This window comes from Tamandua tetradactyla, chromosome 4 (assembly GCF_023851605.1).
Source record: "Tamandua tetradactyla isolate mTamTet1 chromosome 4, mTamTet1.pri, whole genome shotgun sequence".
NCBI classification, from domain to species: domain Eukaryota; kingdom Metazoa; phylum Chordata; class Mammalia; order Pilosa; family Myrmecophagidae; genus Tamandua; species Tamandua tetradactyla.
In genome coordinates this window covers 106,629,395-106,650,650 of record NC_135330.1, presented here as the reverse complement: position 1 = coordinate 106,650,650, position 21,256 = coordinate 106,629,395, and the positions used below count along the sequence as shown (strand labels likewise).

The 21,256-nt window shown below is 41.3% G+C and overlaps 1 protein-coding gene across 1 annotated transcript in view; it reads right to left on the bottom strand.

The window, feature by feature from the left end:
• Positions 1-2,641: 2,641 nt before the first annotated feature.
• The window catches only part of C4H13orf42 (chromosome 4 C13orf42 homolog), a 30,762-nt gene continuing 12,147 nt past the window's right edge, over positions 2,642-21,256 (bottom strand). The window contains exons 2-4 of the mRNA XM_077155823.1: positions 6,812-6,959; positions 4,351-4,591; positions 2,642-3,413 (exon numbers count right to left, since the gene is read on the bottom strand). Of these exons, the coding sequence (XP_077011938.1) occupies positions 3,239-3,413; positions 4,351-4,591; positions 6,812-6,959 (564 nt within the window). The 3' untranslated portion in view covers positions 2,642-3,238. The remainder of the gene's footprint in view (positions 3,414-4,350; positions 4,592-6,811; positions 6,960-21,256) is intronic.

Below are 21,256 nucleotides of genomic sequence, written 5' to 3'. Positions count from 1 at the left end.
TTTTTACCAAGGTTTGCTTATCTTCCCCCATTTGGACCTGTTGGAGGACAGAAACCACATCCTGTACTCTGTTACTTGGCACACAGACTTGAGGGGTTGATTGAAGGAGCTCCTACACTCTTGACCGGTGGCAATGTTAACATAGAACTGCTCTCCATTCTTCATTCTTATGGGATTGAAGTGTTGTATTTTTCCACCTGGAATTTTGTGTAATGGAAAAGTCTTTGCAAAATGGAACTCACTAAGCAAGACAGAATTTTACCTTAACAAAATTACAAGGCAGCAGCCAGTTCCAAAGAAATTCAGGAACGACAGCTAAGTCAGAGTTGGCCATAGGTATTAGGCTGCTGGGATCCTGAGACGGTCTAGGACGTTTTGTGATACTATATGTGGTTGGCTGAATAATGGTCCCCCAAAGAAGTCCACATCTTAATTCCTGAAATGAATGAATGTTTCCTTGTATAGCAAAAGGGACTTTGCAGATATGATTAAGTTAAGCACCTTGAGATGGGGTGATTATCGGGGGTTATCTGGGTGGGCAAGTGTCCCTGTGAGAGAGAAGTAGGAGGTCACAATGAAGAATTGGACATAGGGTGATGGAAGCAAGAGGACGATGGAAGCAAGAGGTTGATGTGACATGAGGAAGGGGTCGTGAGCCAATGGCAGGTGGGCTTTAGAAGCTGGAAAAGGAAAGGAAACTGATTCTCCCGCAGAACCTCCAGGAGGAACCGGCCATGCTGACGCTTTGATTTTAGCCTAGTGAGATTGATTCCAGACCTCTGACCTCCAGAACTAAGAGAGTAAATTAGAATTGTGTTAAGCCACTAGTTTGTGGTGATTTGTTACAGCAGAAACAGAAAACCAGTACACCATCAGTGAAGGCCCTCAGTGAAGAGAAGATGCAGTCTCTTTTTGGAACCACCGTGGTCCCAGAGAGCCCTGCCACATGGCTACTGCAGCCACGTTCTTAGTTGCAAAAGAAACAGGCAAAAGGCTGGGTATTCGCCATTCAAATCAAACTAAAGACCCTCCACCGCAACTTCCTTAGTGAAAGAGGAGAAGACACCCTGTGGTGGGAGCCAGAAACCAGGGGCTAAAGAGCAAACCAGATGCTACGGACTCACATGCTCTCTTTTGAGGTCGTGTCCAGGCACAGGGAGATGTCACATATCAAAATGGAGACAGTCCCGGAAAAGCTAGAGCGTTTAGCATGGTGTGCCAACAGGCAGCTCATTCAGGTGACTATCTGGACCATTCAAAGGGGGGGGTGGGGGGGTGGGAATCAGTCAAATCAGCTGGTTTTACTGAATCGGCTTGTCTTGTCTCCGACCTGACTTAGCTCAGCGCCCCAGCAGATACCATCTCAGGATTTACCAGGCAGCGCCCAGATCCTGGAGTTTATCACCAATTTCAAAGGCCTAAAAGCACTCCAAAGGTGAAGCCAGTGCCTTATGTTTCTGAGTCATGGAATTTTCATTTCAGGCAGTCTGTGCATAGAAGACGAAAAGACGCAAAACATGAAGCAAAAAGAAAAAACACCGTTTCTTTTCCCACAAGCGATCAGTGTTAAAATGAAAATCGGGGCTCCACACATCCTCCCCTCCCTGTTTATTTTTTTTCTTATCTTTAAAAGCAAAATGTACACAGTCTCTTCACCACAGAATGCCAGGGTCCGTCTGCGATAAGGTGTAGTCTGATACAAAACAGGGTAAAAAGACCTTTATCCTGCTGGGTTTATCCCCAGCAATGAACGTTCATATTTAGACCCTCAAAGAAAGGCCACATTTGGGGAAAAGAAAGATTCGTGATGCGTTAAGTTGTGGTGCTTTAATGCGGTTTATAAAACAAATCTCCCAAAGTAGTTATTTTTCACTCAAATTTCTGGTTATATCGGGGTTAGCATAAGCAAGAAAATAAAAGAAACTTCCAGAACACTGAAGTTGACACTCAAAAAATCATAAGTATTGAAACATGTCCTGTATGCTTTCATTCTAAAAATGGGTTGATATAAAATTTCTAAGAATGCCACAGAATTACTCGTTATTTTTTTCTCTCACAGGAATTACAAATCCTTAGATTGGGATAGCCAAATTCTCACAAAAGAGAGATTCTTTCTAAAAACTGGACATTAGAAGTGTTATCACATGAGCCTGGCAGAAGAGAAGCCTTCTCCAGTTCTCAAAATGGTCTTTTCCTAGAGGATTCTTGGCTTAATTTATGAGTGCTGGTGCTTCCTGGTCAGTCTCCCTGCCTTGTCCTCACTGGCTCTCCTGCATTCATGCAGTCAGTCTCCTGCATTTTCCTTTAGGTGCCTGTTTTGCAAGGAAATGCCAGCAGAAATGGATGAGAATGGACAGACCAGGATGCAATCTCCAGGCCACTGGTTCTCAAACTCGAGTGGGTACAACTATATGGAAAAAAAAAAAAAAGTATGTTAAAATGCAAAGAATGTATGTTTTAAAATGCAATTATGATTCAGATAGTTCCTGAAACACAGAAATTCTTTATAGACCCAAAGAATTTAATGATCTGGTTTCTCCACTTAATTCGGGGAGGGGAGAGGCACAGGTGGTCTGGGTGGGAATTAGAGGGGAAGAAAAATAACTCCATCTTCCTCTTCCCCAACCAATTACCGGTCGGAAATGGGTTGGAGGGGGGCCCTGCCTCACCCACCGCCTCCTGCACCCACAGCCAAGGCCCTGGCCACACCTTCAGCCCAACCCAAGACAAGGGACAACAGTGAAAAGGGTTAGGGCAAAAGGAGCCGCCTCCTCAACTGTGTTCTGCAAAACAGGAAGGCAGCTTCAGGCCACAGCCACAGTGTTTCTGGGTTTCATGGAAAGAAAAACTGCCTCTTTGAAAACTTTGGCCCAGAGAGGCATGGGCAGGCTTTTTTATCACACTGAGCACAATGGACAGTCACTCAGGAGAACCAGGCCCCCGGGACAGGGCTGGAGAAGTGGGGGGAGTGGCCTGGACTCCCCCTCCACGGTCTCTGTTTCTTCTGCTACTGAAGTCCAGCCCAGCTGTGACAACCTGCTGACCCGCTCTTACAAGGACACCAAGGCTCCACAGGTGTCCTGAGGCAAATCCTCTGGGAAGCTGCTGGTCTTGTTTGGCACTCATTGGGCACCAATGCGTTGAAGGGTTTTACTTGGCTGTGATTGCCATCTTTAACGCTGAAAACTGTCACTTTCTCTGGACCTGGCCTGAGAAAGGCCGAGGGACCCGAGTGGAGTCAGGGCATAGCCCGCTCCCAGAGTCTCTCTCGAAGCAGCCACTGTCCTTTGGGGTTCTCTGTCTCATAGTAGTCCTCCCCAGGAGACTCCAGGGGCTCTGGGGCAAAGAGCTCAGTGTCCCATTCCATGTCTTCTCCCGAGAAGTTGAAGAGGAACTGTCTGGAGCTCCCCAGGCTGGAAGGGAGGAAAGAGACAGAGGGTTTAAAGACAGCTTGGCTGGTCACCTGGGGGAAAGGCGTTCTCTGGTCATCACCATCCCAGGGGAGAGAAGCATGTGCTTCCCCAGCCCTGGCCCTGGTGGAGCACAAAGCAGTGCCATCGTGGGGGCCGTGGATGGCCCCCAGGCTGGACCCTTCCTTGCTTTGAAGGGGAGTTTGGGTGATGAGGTCTGGGTCATGATTTTGCCATGTCTAATATGTAGTCTATTTCTATGGGAGGAAAACGCTATTTAGAAAGCCCCTACCTTCCTGAATCCATCATAGTGGGACAGCTGTTGCAGAAAGGAAGGAAAACAGCTGGATCAGCCTTGTGTTGTAAAAGGTGAGGTCCCTGCAACATGGCCTGGGCTGCCAAGAGAACTTACAGCTCTGAGTGAGAAGATAATAAGAACGGGAAAGGGGTATAGTTGGAGTTGGCAAATAGGCTTGAGGGAGAGAGGATCTGGAAGGAAAGTAGCCAAAGATATGTCAGCCAGCAACCACTCCATCTCAGAGAGTGGCAAAGGCAATGACATCTAATTCATTTGACATTGGTTCCTTCTTGGCACTCTACCCTCTTCTAACCCAAAGTCTCATTACAATTCAGTAGCGTATGACCCCGCATCCTTGGCACTGGGGGGAAACAATGGAAGATGGAGGTACAAAGTGTGAGGGTGAAGGGGCCAGAAGGAAAGGGGGGCAGATCCAGAACAGAAGCAACCATTGGTGACAGCAGTGGAATGGGTTACAGTACAGGCTATTACAAAATAAAAAAATCTAAGACCATCCCCCAGCAAAAAAATACACAAAAACAATTATTCACGTAGGAGGAAGGCTCAAGCTATCGTAAACACCCCCAAAAGTCTGGAGGCCATGACAGTGTCTCGGTCATCCTACTGAGTCCAGGCACTCACTCTGTTTTGCAGGCTTTGGGCTTGAACTTCAGGGTGCTGAGTGCTCCTTCCACGGCCTTGGGCAAGTAAATGGGGTGCCTCTCGAGTCTCCTCTGCGTGCTGATGGTCCTTCGTTCCATGCTCTTTTGGAACTGGCCGTGGAGCGAGTGCACAGCCTGCTCGGCAGTGGCCTCTGAGTGTCTCCGTGGTGCCCGCAGGACCCAGTTGGAGTGCAGGCTGTGCTCCCGCGAGCTGGTGGCCACTAGAAGGGAAAAGCAGGGGGTGCAGCAGAGAAGGAGGTGCCCTCAAGAGGGGCAGAAAGCAAAGGAGAAAGTGAATCAGATTGGGGACTCAAAGCAAATACTAATAAAACACAATGGTCACAACTGCCCATTCTTAGAAAAGTCCTGGTACCCCGGAGAAGGGGATTCGACACAGAGATTATGGCGTAGGCAGATGATGGAATGTTAAGCGTCCCTTAAAAATGATGTGATAGGGTTATATGTACTGACCCGGGAAAATGTCCAAGATGTGATGTAAATTGTTAAGTGAAAAGAGCAGCAACAAAATAGCAAAGAGATGCTATAATTGTTCGTTTGTTTGTTTTTTAACTTTTTTATTGTATAATATCACATATATACAGAGCAAAGTAAGAAAAAAGCAATAGTTTTCAAGCACTCTTCAACATGCAGTTAGAGGGCCGTGCAATGGTGGCTCAGTGGCAAAAATTCCCGCCTGCTGAGCTGGAGACCTGGGTTAGATTCCCGGAGTCTGCCCATGCCAAAAAAAAAAAACACAAACAAAAAAACAAGTAGTTACAGGACAGATCCCAGCGTTTGTCATGGGCTCCCATACCATCCTCTCAGATTTTTCCTTCTAGCTGCTCCGGAATATAGGAGGCTATGAAGGTTTGAACATTTTTTTATCACACAATCAACTTTTTTTCTTTCCCTTTTGTGAAAAATAACATATGCACACACAAAAAAGCAATAAATTTCAAAGCACAGCACAGTAATTAGTTATAGAACAGATTTCAGAATTTGTTAAGTGTTACAATTCTAGTTTTAGGCTTTTACTTCTAGCTGCTCTAAGATACTGGAAACTAAAAGAATTATCAATTTAATGATTCAGCAATCATACGTTTGTTAAGCCCTACCTTCTCTGTATAGCTCCACCATCACCTTTGATCTTTTTATCCCACTCTTTAGGGGTATTTGGGCTATGGCCATTCTAACTTTTCAATGTTGGAATGTTTGTTTGTTTTAAGTGAGTATAAGTGTATACGTGAAATATAAACATGTTATTATCTCTTGGTGATAGAATTAAAGGTACTACTTTTAGCTTTCTTCTTTGTATTTTGGTGAGTTATTTGATTAATTTGATTTACAATGAGCAGATATTACTATCAGAGAAAAAAAAACATAAGAGCATTTTCATTTTATTATTGCTGTGAAAATGACATCTCCATCTTCAATGGATTTCATAATCCTTTCTCGAATATCCTCAGTTTCCCAGGCCTGACTCCTAAGGCAAGGGGTGTCCTTTGTCAAGGACTAAAAGGGTTGGATGAGAAAGGAAGACAAGCAAATTACCTTGCAAGGTGTAATGAACTTTGAGAGTACGTGTAACTGTCTATAAAATTTTGCAGAATCCAGTGAAAACTGAAATCTCAGGTCTATTGAAACCAAAGCAACAACAATGAACTCCAAGAATGCGATCTTTTGCACATTAGATAAAAATCAAGAAAAGCTTTGTATTTTGTACCAAAGGCTGTTTATTACCAGACATCAATAATCCCCAGAATAAAATTATCATGTAATTACTGTGCTGGGGCAAGTCAAAGTTTAATGAAATTTATGACCGAGTAGTGGAATTTTAAAATGGGCTCAACTAATTCCCAGGTTGAATTCTTTGCTCTCCATCTGGATAAAGCCGGTGATAAGCCCCCAGCTTGATAAGGAGAGAAGGGATGTCATCAGCCCTTCCTTTTGTCCCCTCTATGGTACCCAGTCCTTGCCTACATTGTCCCCCAAGGCCATGCAGAGGGGTGCGGGTGCAAAGGGGCGACAGAGTGGGCAAAGGGCCAGTGGACAGTGGTGCCCCAGGGACAAGCTAGCTTAAGCAGGGTCAGAAGCTGGATTTTGAAAGATAATATATCTGTTCCCTTTACATAATAATTGTTTTCCATTATGAAGTCTTACGAAAGTTCTAAGCCCATCTCAGCTGTGGTAAATGGACCATAGGAGAGGAGCTTTTGTCCAAATGTTGTCTCTGGAGTGTTGGAGGGGTAGCTGGAGTTGCAGAGGCAGGGGCAATTAAGCAAGAGGCTCCAAAGAGAACAAGCTCAGGGCCAGGATCCTGCTTGCAGACGTGGTGTTTCCCTGGGGCCAGAGAAGTCACCTCCGAAGACCCCAACTCACCCTCCACTGTGTCTTGGGCTCCACCAGCCCTCCTTGAGAGACTCTCCTTCTAGAGCTCTTACCTTCGAAGTCCACGTCCTCATTCAGTGGGTCCGTCTCAGCAGCCTGGGGCCGTTTCTCTGTATCCAGTTCTGCAATGATGGAGTCAAAGAAGGCCATGGCCTCTGCCACATCCGCGCTGAATTGTAAGTATTTCCTGGAGCTGGCATTCTGCTAGAGGTGGGTGAGAGAAGAGAGCGTGGCCCACTCAGTCTCTGAGAGCCCTTGCAATGGAAGCCATAAAACATGGAAAGGATTGAATGTGGCTAAAACTAAATCATAATGGGATTACTCAAATCTGTAGGGTCAAAAAGGTACATTTGAAACAGTGCCTGGCAGCAGGGGTATCCCAGATCCCTAATGACCATGGCTTAATGAATTTCTAATGACCTTAAAAAGAGAGAGAAAAGACAAGATGTGTTTCATTCTTGGTCACATATCTGTTATCAGGCATTCAGCTAAATAAATTATCTTTCTTTGCCTTTGTTTCCTGCTGATAAACACTCAACCAGGAGCTTGTACAGTTAGTTTATAAAATGCTAACAATGTGAAAGAGAAGTTGTGTTGAAATGCTCTGTCAGAGCTGCTAGTATTTAAAGTGGCCAAATTTAGGCTCAAGTTGTGACATAAATAGAAGAGAAAATAGGTACAGTTATTAATCTATCATTTAATTACGCCATGTGGGGGCAAGTCAAGGGTCTACCCTGGCTCATTCTTCTCTAAGAGCTCATTAAAACACAAGTTTTACCTAGAAAGCTGTGAATCTGCCATGTTGCTTAGTTTCTGAGACTGAGTGAAATACATTTCACTGAAGAAAACCTGGTAAAGACTGTATTTAACAGTCTTCTCACAAAAGTTTTGAAATTTAACAATTGGCTCTTACAAGCCAGCCAACTCCAGCCAGGTCACATAACCTTCTGGAGTGGACATGTGCTTGGTCTCCCACCTCTCACACTTTCAACTCTCTTCTTCAAGACTAATGTTTGTTCTAACTCCATGACTTACAAAAGGGTGAGTCCTTCCCCAGACCACACCTCCTGACCACAGAGACTAGCCAGACGGTAGGCACCTGATACAAAAGGAGCCAGTCAGAGCCCTGCCCTGGGATTTTTGTAACCATAGCTAAGAGAAGAAGCTTCTTCCCCTATGGTGACCAAAATAGGATGCTGTGAATTGGAAGCTGCTGACTGACACACTGGCTAAAATGCTTGTGTGTGGTAGAAGAGTTTGAGAGTAACATGCGGGAAAGGCAGAGATTAGAAATGGAGGAGGAGGAAGTCCTGAGGGCTAATTTCCTGACACCTACTGTCTCTACAACCAGCTTCAGCCCTTCCTTTCCCTTGGTTGATTTTATGAGCTGATACATTCCATATTGCTTAAGCCATGTAAATCAAATTTCTGTCAATTATAAGCAAGAACTATAATACATTCTCTGAGCCTTCTGCCTTTCTTGGGATAGATATTTAAGACCAAATCAAAAATGAGTCTTATCTGATGCCTTTTATAGTACAGCACTTAGAGAAATGTGCACTCCCAATTGAAAAGGGGTTTGTGAAAAAGAATGGGAGTTTATGAAACAAGAACAGGTAGGTATGAAAAACACCTTGGAAATGCATAAGCATATATGCTCAAATACAAATTCTCAATAGTTAAGCTAACTGGTAGACTTCGCCAGAGTTTAAGAAAGAATTGAAGAATAGACATAGAGTTGAGAAAATCAAACAAAGTGATTAGAATAGCAGAACGGTCTGTCAGGAACTCTAGCATAATTAAGCCTTGGTAGTATCTATTACATTAAAAATTAAAATAGTTTTGGGCACATAGCTGTACAGTTTCTGTCTTTGTAAAAGAGAATGTAGATGCATAGGTTCCGGCTAATAGGGTTAGGTTTTTTATCCCCAGTTTTATAACTTAAGGCCATAATTGTTTACTGACACTTGGCAACTGTTCCCCTTTATTCATCATCTATATGATCCTTTACCTAGCAAAATTCTGGGTGAAAAATTTGTCCTCACATTTATCAAACCATTAGGAATTGAATTGATAGAATTAAATTTTAGCCTTGAAACATAATATAATATCTATACATATTATAAATGGAACAGTACAATCCAATAAGAGAAGGAATGATCTTGTCAATAAATGGTATTGGAGAAATTTGTTATTTGGGAAAATTTTAATTGTTGATAGATTAAAGAGTTGGGTTTTTAAAAATGGAACTATAGAAAGGAAAAATAGTGAATAGCCATTGGGTCTTGGGAAATGGAAGAAACTTCTAAGCATGAAAACAGTGGAAGAAATGACAAAGACAAAAATTTACATATTTGACCACAAAAAAACTCAGTAGCATCTGTACACCAAAAGATATCAAATAAAATTAAATATGCATAACTTGGGGAAATTTTTTAATGTAAATGATAAACAGTGTGTTAATATCCTTAATATAAGAAGTATCTCTCCAAATAAATAACTTCATCACACCCAAAATAAAAATGTATAAAAGCATGACAGAATCCATTAAAAAAGTACACAGTAGTATGAAAAAAGAGCTATTCTTTGCTCAAGCAATAATCAAAGTACCATAAAACAAAGCAATTGTCTTTTAAAGTGTTAAACTTTAAAATTAATGGCAATATTTTGTTCCATCAAAAATGAAGTAAGAAGGGCATCTGATCCACTGCTGATGAAAAGTGTAAGATGATAAGATACTTCTGGAAAGCAAAATGTAGAAGAATCTTTAAAATTAATGACATTGCACCATTGACCCAATAATCACACATCTAGTAATCTCTGCTAAAAATACCTTTCAGACATAGAGTAATATGTATTTATGCAAGATATAGGTATAAGGATCTTATTCACAATTTTAACAATTGTTCAAAGAAGGCAAGTAGTAACTTTTTTTGCCATTAAAACTTTTGTTTTCAAAGATCAGTTGTTCAGGTTTGTTAAAGTTGCCAGAATGCAATATACCAGAAATGGATTGACCTTTTTGGGGGGGAACAAGGGGTGCATGGTCTGGGACTCAAACCTGGTTCTCCTGCATGGAAGGTATGGATTGGCTTTAATAAAGGAAATTTAATAAGTTGCAAATTTACAGTTCTAAGGCCATAAAAATGTCCAAAGTAAGGCATCCAGATAAAGATAACTTGGCTCAAGAATGGTTGATGGGTCCAGAACATCTCAACTGGGAAGGCATGTGGCTGGCATCTGCTGGAGTCTTTGGCTTCTAGTTTCAAACAGCTTCTCCTGGGCATTTAATTTCTGCATCTCCAAATGTTTGAGACTCTTCAGCTCTGTTGACTCTGAACTCTCTCCAAAATGTTTCCCCTTTTATAGGACTCCAGTACTCTAATCAAGACACACTTTAAATGGGCACAATCGCAGCTCCATCTAATCAAAAGGTCACACCACAATTGAGTGACTTATATTTCCATGGAAACAATCCAACCAAAGGGCTCCAGCCTCATAAGGAGGATTAAGAGAACATGGCTTTTTGGGGGTACATAACATTTTCAAACCAGCACATTCTACCCTCTGAACCCCCAAAAGACATGTTCTTTCTATATACAAAATGCCTTCATTCCATCACAATGTCACAAAGCCTTAAACCATTCAGTAACAATATAAATACAACACAAAGTCAGAAACAGTACAAAATCTTATCAAAGTCAGTTACAGGCATGATCTGTCCTAAGGCAAAATTCTCTTCTGGCTGTGGTTCTGTAAAACCCAAAATAAGTTATCTGCTGCCAATATACAAAGGACAGACAGTCATAAGATACATGTTCCCATTGTCATAGGGAGAAATCAAAATGAGAGCAGGGGCCACAAGGCCAAAACAGTTCCAAAAATCTGCAGGGCAAACTTCATCAGATTTCAAAGCTGAGAGTCATTTATCCTCAGGGATTTAGAAAGTGGCAGTCCCACCCTTTCTAAAGGCTTAGGCAGCAGCCCTGCTCTCTGAAAACACTGGGGTGAAGGTTGCAACACTGGGGATCATTGGGAGAACCACCTTATTCTTGGCCCCACACTCTCCAAACATTGGGGCAGCACCCAAGCTCTCCACAATTTCTAGGGCACATGTTCAACTCCCTCAGAAGAATGGGATGATCACCAGGCTCCCTTCAATCCCATTTATGTGATTCACCCTCTCTAAGGCCTGGGGCACCAAAACTATTCCTGAACAACAAAGTGGAAGGCCTGCTGTCTGCTTCCAGGGCAAACTCACCCTCTCCACATGTGTGGATGGGTCCAGTGACCAAGCCTGAGATTTCCTGACTCCAGATCTTAGCTTTCATAGTTCTGCTTCTGAAATCATTTTTCCTTCAATTTGTCCCTCTTCTGGCCCTTTTAGTTCAGACTGGCAGTGGTCCCATTTGTATGAACCCACAATACTCTTGTTGGTTTTCTATGCAGTACTCAGAGATCATAACCATCATACTAAAGGACTTTCCACAAATCCTTTCTTGATAGCTCCATCTCTAATACTTGCTTGTCCTATAATGGCTGACTGCTTCCACGTTTGGTTAAATCTTCATATGAGGTTCTATTCTCTGAGATCTCCCTCTCTAGAATCCCAGAATTTTCCAGACCATCAATTTCTGCTTTCTTTTCATCCAAGAAATTAGTTCTCAACTTATCTCTCACCTGTCACATTCTACTCTAAGCTGCAAGGAGAAGCAATACTGCATTTAGTTCAGAAATATCTTCAGCTAAGTATCCAAGTTCATCACTCTCAAGTTCTGTCTTCCATCCACAAAGATCACCTTCCTTCCAGTTTGCTATAACACATTCATCATTTCTGTCTAAAGCCTCATCAAGCGTATCTTGAAAGTCTTCATTTCTACCAACAGTCTCTTCAAAGCATTCTAGGCCTTCTCTATCAATATCTTCCCAACTCTCCCAGAATCTTTCCCTTATCCATTTAAAAAGCTGTTACAGCATATTTGGTATTTGCAAACTGCAGAAGCACTCCATTTCTCTGGTACCAAAATCTGTTTTGGTTTGTTGAAGCTGACAAAAAGTAATATACCAGAAATGGTTGGCTTTTATAAAAGGAATTTATTAAGTTCCACATTTATAGTTCTAAGGTCATAAAAATGTCTAAAGTAAGGCATACAGACAAAGATACCTTTACTCAAGAAAGGTCGATGGGTTCAGACCACCTCTGTTATGTGGGAAGGCACATGGCTGGTGTCTGCTGGAGCCTTTGGTTTCTGGTTTCAAACAGCCTCCTCAGGGGCATTTACTTTTTGTATCTCCAAAAGTATGGGCCTCATGTTGGCTCTATCAGCTCTGAACTTTCTCAAAAATGTTTCCCTTTTAAAGGACTCCAGTAAACTAATCAAGACACAACTTAAATGGGCACAGTCACAGCTCTATCTTATCAAAAGGCCACACCCACAAATGAGTGGATTTTATCTCCATAGAAGCAATCAAATCAAAGTTTCTACCCTCAATATTGGATCAGGATTAAAAGAAACATGGCTTTTCTGGAGTACATAACATTTTCAAACCATCACACCAGTTACGGTTGGCTTCCAGGAAGATGCCAGAATAGGGTAGTCAGAGCTCACTCCTCCACCACAAAACAGCCAGAGTAAAGGCAGAAAACAACCAGGACATCAGTTCCAGGGTCTGGGTAACCAGAGAAGGACATCTGCATTATATAGGGAAGACCTGGATGAAAAATGGAGAAACTATGACTTGGAATCTGGGGTGAGTGTGTTCAGTTATGACCACCCCTGAGGCCCACTGCTGCACACCAACCAGAGAGGGCAGCTGAGGAACAGCACACTCCCACTCTGACTGCCAGCTGGGGAGGGCAACCTTCTCAGTCCTGCAGCCTTGACTTCCCATGGGGAACCCAGGAGCCAATAGACTTGTTTTATTCACACATATGGCCTTGTTGTGTTATCAAATGCCTACCCCCATCCCTGAGACAGTCTGCTATGGGCACCTGGTTTGGGGGACAACTGAGGGGCCCTCTCCTTGGGAAGAGAAGAGGACATAGAGCAGTGCTGACCTGGCAGTTGGCTGGTGAGAGAGACACTCTGGTTCCTTCTCCAAGGAAGCATGGAGCACTCACTGCATGCACAAGTGGAGAGAAGGGGGTGAGGGAGGGAGCTGCATTGTAAGACCAGACACCCTTCCCCCTCAGGTGGTCTTGTTGATCAGGAAAAAGCAGGGCAGTTCTGGGCCAGCTGCTGGCTGAAGACGTTGAACCTCTCAGTCCTGCAGTCTGAAATGTTTCTATGTAGGAACCTGGGAATCACCAGACTCATTGTGCCCACAAGTGGGGTCTTGGCCTAGGTGCACAGTGCCCACCCCCCACCCCACAGAGCCAATGGCTTCCCATGTGCATAGAGACCTGGAGCCTTGTCTGCTTGCTGCCTGGTCAGGTCTCTACCCAGTGGGTGCTGCAGTGAGAGAGAGGTGGGGTTATGGGAAAGAGGTGGCCCAAAAGGGTCTTCTGTGGGTAAGTGCAGTCTGGCAAACTACTTTTCTACCTAGCCTTTAACAGATTTCTGAAAATGGCTGCTCCCCTGTGTGAAGCCCCAGTTTGGCTTTGCTGGGAATTATTAGTAAACCAAGTGTCAAAGAGGACCTTCAATGCAAGCAGAAACAATTACAGAGTCTTAGACAAGCAAGGGAAGTCAAGTTTCAAAATAACCTTATCAAGATAATCAAATGCCAAGAAACCAGCAAAAGCTCACAAAGCGCATGAAGAAGAAAGAATGTATGTCCAAAAGCCAAGTGATCAAATTAAAAAGCTGGAGGAGATACAGAATTTGGAACAATTAATCAAAGACACTCAAACAAATAACTTTAGTGAGATGGCTAAAGAGATAAAGGATATCAAGAAAACACTAGAAAAGCATAAAGAAGAACTTGAAAGAATAAATAGAAAAGTAGCAGATCTTATGGAAATGAAAGCCACTGTAAATCATTAAAAATATAACAGAGACACACAAAGGCAGAAGGAAGAAAGAACATGTGCAGTAGAGGACAGAGCAACCAAATTCGAATGAACAAAAGAACAAATAGTGAATAAAATGGAAAAATTTGAATCGTATCTCAGGGAATCCAATTTACAACATGAAACACACAAATACAAGAATCACTGGTATGCCAGAAAGAAAAGAGTATAGGGCTAGGAAGATTATTTGAGGAGATAATTGGGGAAAATTTCCCAACCCTTATAAAGGACATAAATATGCAAATCAAAGAAGCTCAATGAACTCCAAATAGAATAAATCTAAATAGACCCACTCCAAGACCCATACTAATCAGACTGTCAAATGTTGAAAGAAGGAGAGAGTACTGAAAGCAGCAAGAAAAAAGTGATTCACCACATACAAGGGAAGCCACATAATACTAAGTGCTGACTATTCATCAGACACCACAGAGGTGAGAAAGCAATGGTATAGTGCATTTAAGATTCTCAAGGAGAAAAATTGTCAGTCAGGAATTCTTTATCCAGCAAAGCTGTCCTTCAAAAGTGAGGGGGAGTTTAAAATAGTCACAGATAAACAAATACTGGGATAGTTTGTTAACAAGAGACCTACCCTGCAAAGTTTGTTAACAAGAGACCTACCCTGCAAGAAACACTAAAGGGAGTTATGTCAGCTGGAAACAAAAGACAGAAAAGAGAGGTCTGGAGGAGGGTACAGAATTGAATGGTATTAATCAGGATAACTTAATGGATAAAAAGAGAGAGAGAAAAAATAGATCAGATAAATAAAAACCAAAGGGTAAGATGGTTGAATCAAGAACTGCCTTTACAGTAATAACTTTGAGTGTTAATGGATTAAACTCCCTAATCAAAAGACAACAGATTGGTAGAATGGATTTAAAAATATAATCCATCTATACGCTGTTTACAAGAGGCTCATCTTAGACCCAAACATACAAATAGGTTGAAAGTAGAGTATGGGAAAAGATATTCCATGCAGTTAGTAACCAAAAGAAAGCTGGACTAGCTATATTAATAGTGGAACAAAATAGTCATTAAATGCACAAATGTCATAAGAGGCATTATATGTTAATAAAAGGGGTTATTCACCAACAAGAAATAGCAATCATAAATGTTTATCCACCCAATAATGGTGCTCCAAAGCACATGAGACCAACACTGCAAAACTAAAGGGGGCAATAGATACTTCAGCAACAATAATAAAAGTGGGAAACTTCAACACCACCACTCTCTTCAATAGACAGAACAACCAGACAGAGGATCAGTAAAGAAATAGAGAACCTAAACAATATGATAAATGAATTAGACATAACAGACATATATAGATCATTGCACCCCAAAACACCAGGATACTCATTCTTCTCAAGTGCTCATGGGACACTCTCTAGGATAGATCATATGCTAGGGCACAAAATAGGTCTTAATAATTGTAAAAAGATTGAAATTATTTAAAGCACTCTGATCTTAATGACATGAAGTTGCAAAGTAATAACCACCAAAGAACCAGTATTTGCACAACAACATATTCTTAAACAATCAGTGGGTCAAAGAAGAAATTGCAAGAGAAATCAACAAATTTCTGGAGATGAATGAGGCAAGAATACAACATGTAAAAACCTATGGGATACAGTGAAGGCAGTGCTGTGAGGGCAATTAATAGCTCTAAATGCCTACCTTGAAAAGCAAGAAAGTGCTAAAACCGAAAGACCTAACTGAACAAACTTAGGAAACTAGAGAAAGAGCAACAAGCTAACCCTAAAGGAAGTAGAAGAAAAGAAATAACGAAAAGCAAAGAGGAGTAAAGGAGTTGGAGAACAAAAAACAATAGAGAAATCAATAAAACCAAAAATTGGTTCTTTGAGAAGATCAACAAGATTGACAAACTCTTAGCTAGACTGACAAAGTCAGAAAGAGAGAAGATACAAATAGATAAAAACAGAAATGAAAAGGGAGCCATTATCAAGGAACCAGAAGAAATTTTTAAAAATCATAAGAGGAGAGTACGAACAACTTATATGCCAACAGACTGAGGCAACTTAGATGAATTGATACTGTTTCGAGAAGAAATAGAGGGCCTCAACAAGCCAGTCACAAATAAAGAGACAATCAGTTATCAAAAATCTCCCTACAAAGAAAAGCTCAGGGCCAGATGGCTTCATCGGGAAATTTTATCAAACATTCCATTAAGAACTAACACCATTCCTGCTCATATTCTCCCCAAAAAAATGAAGAAAAGGACAAACTCTCTAACTCATTTTATGAAGGTAACATCATTTTAATGCCAAAACTTGATAAAGATACTACAAGAGAGGAAAACTACAAGCCAATCTCCCTGGTAAATATAGATGCAAAAATCCTGTACAAAATACTTGCAAATCGAATCCAATGGCACATTAAAAGAATTATACACCATGACCAATGGGGGTTTATTTCAGGTAGGCAAGGTTGGTTCAGCACAAGAAATTCACTTAATGTAACACAGCACATTAACAAATCAAAAGGGAAAAATCACATGATCACCTTGATTGACTCTGAAAAGGCATTTGAGAAAATTCAGCATCCTTTTTTTTTTTTTTCAGCATCCTTTCTTGTTCCAAACACATGGAAAGGTAGAAATTAAAGGAAACTTCCTCAACATGTTAAAGGGCATGTATAAAAAACCCACAGTCAACATTGTACTCAATGCTGAGAGACTGAAAAAGCCTTCCCCCTAAGATTGGGAATGAAACAAGGATGCCCCATCACCACTATTATTCAACAATTTGCTAGAAGTTTTAGCTAGAGCTATTAGGCAAAAAAAAAAAAAAAAAGCATCCAAATTGTAAAGGAAGAAGTAAAACTCTCATAATTTGCAGATCATATGATCCTATGTTTGGAAAATCCTGAGAAAACAATGAAAAGCTACTTGGGCTTATAAACAAATTCAGCAAAGTGGCAGGATATAAAATTAATGTGCAAAAATCCATAGTGTTTCTATACGCTAGTAATGAGCTATCCAAGGAAGCAGTTAAGAAAAAAAGTTCCATTCACAATAGTAACTAAAAAAAATCAATTATCTAGGAATAAATTTGTTCTAGTTTGCTAGCTGCTGGAATGCAGACCAGAGATTGATTGGCTTTCAATAAAAGGGGATTTATTTAGTTAACATATAGCTCTTCAGAAGAAAGGTAGCTGTCAACTGAGGTTCTTTCTTACATGGGAAGGCACAGGGCGATCTCTGCCAGCCTTCTCTCCAGGCCTCTGGGTTCCAACAACTTTCCACGAGGTGATTCCTTTCTGCATCTCCGAAGGCCTGGGCTGAGCTGCAAGTGCTGAGATGAGGTATGCTGAGCCTCTTGGGCTGTGCTACATTGAGCTCTCTCATTTAAGCACCAGCCAATTAAATCAAACATCATTCATTGCAGCAAGCACACCTCCTAACCGATTGCAGATGTAATCAGCAACAGGTGACGTTCACATGCATTGGCTCATGTCCATAGCAATAGAATGAGGCACCTTCACCTGGCCAAGTTGACACCTGAATCTAACTACCACAAAACTTAACCAAGGATGTAAAGGACCTATACACAGAAAACCACAAAACATTGTTAAATGAAATCAAAGAAGACCTAAACAGATGGAAAGACATTCTGTGCTCATGGATAGGAAGGCTAAATGTCACTAAGATGTCAATTCTACCCAAATTCATCTACATATTCAACGTAATACCAATAAAAATTCCAACAACATAATTTGTGGACTTGGAAAAGTTAGTTATCAAATTTATTTGGAAGGAAAGGGAACTTGAATAGCCAGAAATATCTTGAGAAAGAAAAACTAAGTGGAAGGACTTACACTTCCTGACTTTAAAATTATTATAAAGCCACCATGGTCAAAACAGCATAGTATTGGCACAAAGAGACATATTGATGAATGGAATCAGATTGAGAGGTCAGAAATAGACCCTGAGATCTATGGTCAATTGATTTTTGATAATGCCCCCAAGTCCAGTGAACTGGGACAGAATAGTCTCTTCAATAAAATGGGGCTGGGAGAACTTATCCAAAGGAATGAAAGAGGGCTCCTACCTCACACCCTATACAAAAATTAACTCAAAGTGGATCAATGACCTAAATATAGAAGTCAATACCATAAAACTCCTAGAAGAAAATATAGGGAAACATCTTCAAGGCCTAGTGATAGGAGGTGGCTTCTTAGACATTATACCCATAGCACAAGCAACAACAACAAAATAGATCACTGGGAACCCCTCAATACTTAACACTCCTGGCCTTTAAAGGACTTTATCAAAAGGATAAAGAGGCAGCCAACTCAACAGGAGAGAATGTTTGATAATCATATATCTGATAAGGGTTTGATATCCAGTGTCTATAAAGAAATCCTACAACAGTAAAAGGACAAACAACCCTATTATAAAATGGGCAAAAGATATTAACAGACATTTTTCCAAAGAAGAAAGACAAATGGCTAAAAAGCACATGAGAAATCTAATCTGCATTAATTATTAGGGAAATACAAATCAAAACCCAATAAGATACTATCACACACCTACTAGAATAGCTTCTGTTAAACAAACAGGAAGCTACAATTGTCGGAGAGGATGTGGAGAAACCAGGACACATATTCACTGCTGGTGGGAATGTAAAACGGAACAGCTTCTATGAAGACAGTTTGGTGTGTTTCCTCAGAAAACTAAACATTGAGTTGCCTTATGACCCGACAACTTCACTACACTACTCGGTATATACCCAGAAGATATGAAAGCAGGGACACAGACCATCTTTTGCACACTAATGCTCATAATGGCATCATTCACAATTGACAAAAGATGGAAATAATCCAAGTGTCCAGCAGCAGATGAGAGGATAAACAAAATGTGGCATACTGTGGAATATTACGCAGCAGTAAGAAGGAGTGAGGTCCTGAAGAATGTGACAGCATGGATGAACCTTGAGGACATACTGCTGAGTGAAATAAGCCAGGCACAAAAGGACAGATACTTTATGATTTCACTAATGTGAACTAACTAGAGAATGCAAATCAGAGTCTTAAAACGTAGAATATAGGGCACCTAGAATAGACAAAAGCTAGAGGAGATGGATTGGTCATCTAATATGTTCAGAATTGTTAATGAGATTAAACTTAAATGTTTTGGAATGGGTACAGGTGATGGCAGCTCGTTTTGGGGATTATAAGTAATAGTGCCACATTGTAGGTGAATTTTGTTGAAAGGGGTTGTTTAGAGTCATGTGTGTCACTGATTAACACTAGAAATATAAATAAGTTCTTGCATGAACTACTACAAATGTACTATAGAGTGGTATATAGGGATAAACTGCTATTGCAAGCTATAGGCTATAATTAACAGCAATACTTTAATATTTTTTCATCAATAGTAATAGGTATATCACACTAATAGAGGTTAATAACGAAGGGAGGGGGAGGAATATGGGGTGTTTTGGTCTTTCTTTTTGTGTGTCTGATATTTTTTCTATTGGAGCGATAAAATGGTCTAAAATTGAGTATGATGATGATTGCACAACTATATAATGATACCATGAGACATTGATTGTATACTTCTGAATATATCTCAATAAAACCTGCAATTTCAAAGAAAAACAGTTAATGAAATGGAAAAGAGCCTACAATATGTAATATTACATGAAAAGAAGAAAATATAAAAAGTATATATGGTATGAACCAATTTAGTAAATTTATACACACACACATATTAGGATTACTAGATTTACCAAGTAAAAATACACATGGTAGTTAAATATTAATTTCAGATAAACAATGAATAAATTTTTGGTATAAGTGTGTACCAAATATTACATGGGATAATCATACTAAAATTATTTATTGTTTATCTGAAATTCAAATTTAACTGGACATCCTTTTTTTATCTGGCAACTCTAATATAAATATAAATACATGAACTTACATTTATATGCAAACACAATTGAAAAATTACTAGAAGAAAATCCACCTAGGACTTCCTGGAAGATGGCGGCTTAGTAAGACGCGCGGATCTTAGTTTCTTCTCCAGGACACCTACTAGGGGAGTAGAAACGATACAGAAAGCGCCCAAAGCCACAACAGAGATAAAAAAGACAGCGTACCCCATCCTGGAACGGCTGGCTGGCTGAGAGAAGCAGCTCGGGTGAGATCGCCGAGGCGCGCGGGCCTTACCGGGCGGGGTGGCAAGCGGCCGGAGTTACTCCCTTCCCCCTTCCCGGGCCGGCTGGGAGAATTGGAGAGGCGGTCCCCTGAAACAAAGACAGCTGGCGCCCACACCACGCGCAGCCCCCGGACCAACTGAGAGAATTGGATCGGAAACCCCCAGGCCGCGGAGAACGGTGACGGGTGGGGGAGGCCCCTTCCAAACCCGTGACTCCCGGGGAACGTGCACTCTCTCGGGCGGGCCGCTGCCGCTGGCGCCCTCCCGCCACGCTTGTTGCCCAGGGCCGACTAGGAAATTCGGACGGGCTCTTTCCCTGGCTGCGGCGACCAGCAACCCTCCCTGCGTTCGGACCCCGGGCCAGCGAACCCCCAGGACGGCGAGAGTTTTCCAAAGTTTAAGGTCCCACAGCACCTTTTACTGGTGGGACCCGCAGACAAACGTGTGCCACGAGCGCCACCTACTGGGCAGGATAAGAAAAACAGAACCCAGAGATTTCACAGAAAAATATTACAACCTTGCTGGGTCCAACACCAAGAGAAATCTGAATAAATGCCCAGACGCCAGCAGCAGAAGATAACTGTCCACGCTCAAAAGATTGAGAATATGGCCCAGTCAAAGGAACAAACCAATAGCTCAAATGAGACACAAGAGCTGAGACAACTAATCCTGAATATACGAACAGAAATGGAAAACCTCTTCAAAAATGAAATCGATAAATTGAGGGAGGACATGAAGAGGACATGGGCTGAACATAAAGAAGAAATAGAAAAACTGAAAAAACAAATCGCAGAACTTATGGAAGTGAAGGATAAAGTAGCAAACATAGAAAAAATAATGGATAGCTACAATGATAGATTTAAAGAGACAGAAGATAGAATTAGTGATTTGGAGGATGGAACATCTGAATCCCAAAAAGAAACAGAAACTATCGGGAAAAGAATGGAAAAATTTGAACAGGGTATCAGGGAACTCAAGGACAATATGAACCGCACAAATATACGTGTTGTGGGTGTCCCAGAAGGAGAAGAGAAGGGAAAAGGAGGAGAAAAACTAATGGAAGAAATTTTCACTGAAAATTTCCCAACTCTTATGAAAGACCTAAAATTACAGATCCAAGAAGTGCAGCGCACCCCAAAGAGATTAGACCCAAATAGGCGTTCTCCAAGACACTTACTAGTTAGAATGTCAGAGGTCAAAGAGAAAGAGAAGATCTTGAAAGCAGCAAGAGAAAAACAATCCATTACATACAAGGGAAACCCAATAAGACTTTGTGTAGATTTCTCAGCAGAAACCATGGAAGCTAGA